The sequence below is a fragment of the Arabidopsis lyrata genome, assembly GCF_000004255.2.
Source record: "Arabidopsis lyrata subsp. lyrata unplaced genomic scaffold ARALYscaffold_6, whole genome shotgun sequence".
In the NCBI taxonomy this organism is placed as follows: Eukaryota; Viridiplantae; Streptophyta; class Magnoliopsida; order Brassicales; family Brassicaceae; genus Arabidopsis; species Arabidopsis lyrata.
The window spans coordinates 1576051-1582856 of NW_003302550.1; the positions used below are offsets into that span (position 1 = coordinate 1576051).

General features: G+C 36.7%; 1 protein-coding gene across 1 annotated transcript; it reads right to left on the reverse strand.

The window, feature by feature from the left end:
• Window positions 1-87: 87 nt before the first annotated feature.
• Window positions 88-4979, reverse strand: LOC9309228. Its single transcript, XM_021020534.1, has 9 exons — window positions 4561-4979; window positions 2701-2847; window positions 2132-2623; window positions 1996-2043; window positions 1743-1898; window positions 1579-1638; window positions 1426-1470; window positions 908-1338; window positions 88-755 (listed from the first exon to the last, which is right to left on the reverse strand). Exons 1-9 carry the CDS (start codon window positions 4637-4639, stop codon window positions 168-170), a joined length of 2046 nt encoding a protein of 681 aa, XP_020876193.1. The 5' UTR covers window positions 4640-4979; the 3' UTR covers window positions 88-167.
• Between the last annotated feature and the right edge of the window lie 1827 nt (window positions 4980-6806).

Consider the following 6806-nt stretch of genomic DNA (forward strand, 5'->3'; position numbering starts at 1 on the left):
TCTGGATTGAGAAACTGTATCGCTACTTGTCTTTATATGATTAGCTAAATTCTCTTTTTATAATTTATTATTTAAATAAATAACTTATTTATTATAAAATAATTAAAATAATATTTTTGTTAATTGTAGTCTACATTGTTCAATGCCTTTTCAACCAACCAAACATTTTAAGTCCTGTCGAAGATTCCTTTACCGTAAGTCGAAAAGATCATTTCTTTGAGGAGAGGATACTGAAGCAGAACAAACAGCAGCGCCGGTAAACAAGCGAGAAGGATCGTCGGAGCAACGATCCATTTCTCTTTATCCATCATCGTGAATAGGGCCGACGAGAAGGCAATAAGCATTGCCCCGATTGAAACGAACAGTATGGAGAGTCCGGCGATCATCTTTGCCGGTAGCGAGAACAAGAAATCATCGAAGGAGTACCTTGCGGTGTGTATCCCGAGGAAAATGAGGACGGAGGTGCAAGCTGCGAAGCAGGAGATCAGATCGGAGACGACGAATGTGGTGAAAGCACGATCACGTAGGTGAAAGGGTTTGCCGTGTGAGTTGTAGTTGGGGACGGTGAAGACGGCCGCGAAGGTGACCGTGAATATGAGAGTCGCGACTAAGCTGCACGACATCGCCGTGTATTTCATACATTTCTCAGCTTCTTGCCGCAATGTTTGGTGCTCCTTTGTGAATATCTCGATTGGTGTTTGTCCACTTGTGTTTACTCTCTGCTTCTCGATCTCTGGTACAATTTTCTCCACTTCCTGTGTAATCAAAGCCACATTTTTATACGCACCTATGTTTTACCATGCATTAAGTTTCTTATTGTGTCTGGATTATGCATATTATAAGGTGTTTAGTTAATTTGGCATGTTCCATTAAATGCATGGTTGAGACTGAGAGAAACAGAACGAACCTTGAACCATTGTAACTCACGTTGCATCTTCAAAGCTGCGCCAGTAACGGTAGAGAGCTTGCAAGGAGGAGAAAGATAGCCGGCGAGATGAAGCATACCATTGCCATCACAGTCCCTTTCCACAAGCAACAAGTACTTCCTATCGTCCAGACCGTAGAGTAGACTAAACACTTTTTCTTGTCTCAACTCGACGGCCAAGAGAAACAGAGTTCTACTCAAGCTCGTTTTCGTGGACCATAGAAGCTCGGAGTTGTTCTTGATCATCTCCACCAAGAAATCCACATTCCCATACCTTACTGCAAAGAGTAAGGCCTCACCCACTGTCTCGGAACGTTCCTTTAATCCCATGGCCCGTGTTTCTTCTGATATTACCAATAAAAGCTTCTTGGCTTGTAGATGCATAACCTTCAGTTGGTACACTTCATCTATTCCTGAAACATACCTCAATTCAGATTTCTTATAAGAAATAATAACATGTAAATATCAAACAACCTTTGCAGACGAAAATCTATACTTACCAGTCCATTTGGAGAGACACTTAAGCAGCTTCCTCATCAGGGTAGCTGGACAGAGAGAGAGAGAACAAAAAAAAAAACAAATCTAAACGTTTCTCACTTTCTTTAGAGGAATATGGAGACTTTTTATCAAGTTATTCATATCTAAGAACTTACTTTGCTGATCTTTTTTCGGATAAAACCAACCTGGATTAGCCTGAAGCTTTACTTGTATACCTAGCAAGTGAGAACAGCACGTTAATAAGTTTTTCTGAATCAAACTAAAAGGCATAAAAGTTGGAGTCATCTTTGTAATAAAGAGGTCTTGGATTAGTACGGACAATCGTATATAATGCGTTCCAATGGTCCGAGACGGCAGCCGCTGGGAAAAAGGTCCGGTTTTGAAGCTAAAACGATGATGGGAGTCGACTCTATCTGCAAGTGTTTTGTGACGGCAAGGTAGCGTGTCTTTGCGCAAAGAAAACACAACGCAATGTCTATTTTATGAACAAGCAGATTCAGAATAGATCAATGATTCCGTTTTTAGTTATCCAGCTAAAACATGTTTTGCTTGAAATTCAAGAAACCACTTACCGATCATTTTGTAGCGAGTCTCTTCGCTGAGAAAATACAGCGCAATGTCTGTATTGTATGAACAAGCAGATCAGTGATACCGTTTTTCATTATCCAGCTAAACCTTATTTTGCTTGGAATTCAAGAAACCACTTACCAATCATTTTGTAGTAGATGGCGTTGATAATGAGCAAGGTACCGTGGTACCCATCTTGATCAAGTAACAGAGGACGCATAGTTTGCACGTAAAAGTACCAAGCCATCTCTTTATGCCCGTTCTCAATTGCAACCACGGCCGGAAGCTGTCCATTTATGTCTGGCATCTTTAGCAGCCCAAAGTTCTTGTCAAGCAAGTATTTGGCGATCTCCATGTTTCCGGTGACTGCGACAACAGTGAGAGGTGTGTGGTATGAAGTGTGACGGCTCATCTTGGGAAGCATTTGTTCAGGTTTCATGCGACGAAGAAGCTCTTTAACAATCTCGGGTTTTCCACATGCGCAAGCCTTCAACAATGGTGTCTCATAAGGGTTTATCCATTCGTCCACAGCGCCCGGCCGACGGTTCAAGACATCTTTCACAACTTCTACACTCCCTTGGCTTATTCCTTTACTTAATTGCATATAATCATAGTATACATCTGTAACCTTCTCTGCATCCATAACAAGAACTTTATTATATCATGTGAAAAACTAAATTTTCTTCATAAGTCGTATTAATGGGTCTTACCGTGAAGTTTGATGGACGGAATCTGGGAATTGATGAGATCATTCGTAACTTCTTTTACATGTGAATAACTGTCGCCTAGGCCGCCACGAGGAACCTTAATTGTGTTGATGAAATTGAAAGGGTTCTTCCAAACTGTTTTCCTGAAAGCTGCATCTAAGTAATGATTAGAACTCAAAGCCGTTATAAAACTTCAAGGGCCAATCCTGATAACCTTTGTAGAGTTTCCAAACCGTTCTATCTACAGTCTTTTGGTTGCGTTAGGTAGTCTTATTCTTTAGCAAATACTAGGGTTTCCCTTGCTTGCGTCTCAAGAAAACGAGCTAGCCTAGGACGACTTGGTTGATAAGTCTAACATGCTTTATTCTAGAAAGTTTCGAACTGAATTTTAAATCTAAACATGGATAAACAAGATATAAAATACATCTCAAAAATATTCAAATTCCTTTTTTTGATCTTATGCTAATATAATCTAGTTAATTACATATACAAGCAAAAGCATGATGGAAATCAAATCGTCGTACCTGAAGAATCCATAAGAACAAAAATATGGATTTTGGATATGATGTTTCAAATCAAATTCTAAAAAATTTAGATCTCTAGTGATGCAAATAAGAGAAAAGATTTTAAGCTAAAGTTGATTTATGACCTTAATCTTCTATTTATATAAAATTCAATCCTTCATTTTTTTCTTCTATTGTTTGTTCTCATCTCTAAAATCTTTAATGTTATGACACATGTAACGTTTCCGATTTATGCCTCTCTCATTGTGATTTACACAGCCTTATTAATCTCTCATTTTATAAGTACAGTATTTATTTTCATAAAATCTAATACACATGGAAACGAATATTGAATATTAACTACAAATCTTTTCTAAAAGTCATCAACTTGACACATGAAACGTTTTCCTAATTTTTCCCCTCTCATTGTGATTTAGCCTTTTGACTTTCTCAATTTACTTATATTAAATTAATGGTTTATTGTTTATTGAATGCACAAATTGATTTACTATTTAAATTTAGGTGGTGTTATTCAATGATGGATTTTAATAGAATTGAAATCCAACACTAATCCGGTGTTATTCAACTAATGATTATAAATCTAACGTTAAAATCTGGTGTTATTAGATCTTATACTTCATTAGATTTTAAAAGTTTGGTGTTATTCAATGGTGTAGTTAAAGTCAATTCTTTAAGGTTTGTAAAATCCAGTGTTATTCAAAACTAAAAAACTTGTAAAATCTTTGTATATTAAGTCATTTCAAATGAAACCTCTTTGGAGTTTCATGAGTAAATTATTAGAATCAAAATTCAAGATATACTGCAGAGATTTTGAAATCCACACAAACAGATTATTCAAAACCAATATCAGAAAACAAATCTTTTTTTTTTTTTTCGCCATCAGAAAACAAATCTAAACCTTAAAGAATTGACTTTAACTCCACCATTGAATAACACCCCCTTACAATTTGGTTACCCTTTCCATATAATCTAATTCACAATTTAATATGTTTTAAATATAATCTAGTTAAATATAAATTATTCATAATTTTATAGCTTTATTTCAGTTTAAACATATTAAATAGATAAACATTTTAATAAAACATATAATATTAGATATATTAATAAAAATAAGACAAAAATTGATAATTTTGAGATATAATAATATAATACATAACTTAAGATATCTTACATGTAATTATCAATGTAAGATTTTGTTTCTTCTTCTAAATGTAGAGCTTCGAGTTAGACTCTTGTATTTGGCATTATCATAGAATCTGAGTATCATCCAAATAAAATAAAAATGTAGAGAAATTGAGAAAATTACTTAGGACGATCAAAAGCAGATGTCGAATCTCACCGTGGAGACGGGACGAAAAAAGCGGATGGAGGCACGCAAACGCCGGCGCGTGAGTATCCCGCCGGAGCGTCGACGACATCACCTAAGAAAACCGAACGAGAGGATCTCAGAGCGTCTTGTCTCCTAATTCCGAAGTTCTGATCCGCCGGAAACACAGTGGCGGTTCCCGCCGGAGCTCGACGACATCACTTGAGAGAGAGTGGCTTTCGGTGGGTGAGAAATTAAGAAACTAGAGACAAAACAAAGGGACAGTGGTCAGAGCTAACGTGCGCTCTCACGTGCATGGCACATGCCGCGGCTAACCGTGAAAAGGGCGTTAAACGCACCGCTTTACTTTTCAATTAATATTTATCCACCGTCGAAGCCTCGAAGGGGAGAATCTAACGGTTGATTAAGTGCCCGTGTTGGTTAGAGCATGATTATAGGTAGTCTCTTAGAAATATATTTTAGCAATATTTAAGTAATTTATTTGTAAAAGTGATTGTTAAGAGATAGTATTTTTGAGTTAAGATTTTTGTGTGATTAATGGTAGACTCTTAACATGTGGTTCTTAGAAAAAAATATATTAAGTTTCTAGGTGTGTGTTTGTACAAAAGACCGAAATCGTGTAATTTGATTTAGAAGTTCATGGTTTGATGCTCTGTTTGTAGAAAAGTGTAAAATGATTTCAGATTACAACATTGCAGCTCAATTCATTATGTGTCAATATTAGATCATAACTAATACTACAACTACAAAACCATGAAAAGAAGCAGTGACTAAATGAAAAACTCACTCATAATTCCATGAAAGCAAGTCATTGTTATATGTTTCCATGTAAAACTCAAAATGAAAAAGTAAGAGAAGAGTTGAGTAGCATACAGGATGACACAGACTTCATCTTCCTTTAGCTCTCCGGTGGGATCCACTGTGCCCATAAGGTAGTAAGATTCGGTCACAGGAAGCTTGCCTCACTCATAATTCCATGAAAGCAAGTCATTGTACAATGAGTTCTCTTTCCCATACTTCTTCTCAAAGATGTCTCGAAGATCTCCAAGCTCAGGAATCTCAGAGCATCTAGGTGCAGCAACAATCAAACTAGCAATACCTTCCTTATGATCCACAAGACATTGCCTAAAAAACTAGCAATACCAAATTCATTTCATGACGAATGCAGCAACCGATAAGGCTCCGATGTAAATACCAGTCAAGCAAAGAAAGAAGAATGCCAAGAAGCCTCCAGCAACAGCAAGTGAAATCAGAAGAGAGATTATGATAGCATTAGCTGTTGCAGCTACAAAGAAGAGTGTGAAGACAACCAAAGCCATTGTGTAAGAAGAAATATTGTTCCCATCTGCAACAAGAATAACAGGATAATAACAAATCAATATAATATGAGATACCCACGAAACTTGACTCAAATGGGTTCAATAAAACACTAAACTTTTCAATAAAGCATCAAACTTTTCATCAATGGTAAAGAGACACAGAACCAAGACGATTTAGGACACAAAATGTTAATTTACTTCAGGAAATCGAATTGAAGATAAAGGAAGGCTAAATTGAAATTGAAATTAGTCTCTAATTAGGTTCAATCATTGATCAAAGTCCACTTACAGTGATGACAAGCAGAGCACGAAGCGAGCTGCTTCTACGAGTCCATAGAAGAATCTCGCGTCCTGTTCTTTCAGAAGCTTCTCGAAGCTTAGGCCCATTTTCGGCGACGGAGTTTCTTACACATTCAAGAAACGAAGACGACGCATCACTAGTTTTCGAATTTGGGAACAAAATCGAACCTGAGACAAATCAAGGAATATAGACTCTTCAAATCCTCATGCTTCTCTACAGAGTCCGGTTTACGATAACCATTCTTCGTTCCTCCGTTGACAATTTCTTCTCCGACATCATCGCCACCGACAACGTCGACAATTTCTTCTTCTGTTTTTCTCTGTTTGGGGAAATCGCGAAGAGAGAGAGAGAAAACGCGACACCTGGTACCTTTTAACACTGAAAACGTTCCTTAGTTAAAAGCAGCATTATCAATTTAATTTAAATCATTTAAAAACTTAAGATTCACTTAACATCCCACCGATAATCATGCTCTTATGTCCAAGATCTCGTTATCCGCAATGAATTCGAACTATTATTATTACTCTATCAAACTTTTTGATAAAGGGTGCTCACTCTCATTAAAACGAAAAATACTTGAACAATCTCATGTAATTTCCATAAATTCAAACTTACTCGGATAATAAGATTTTTAGTAA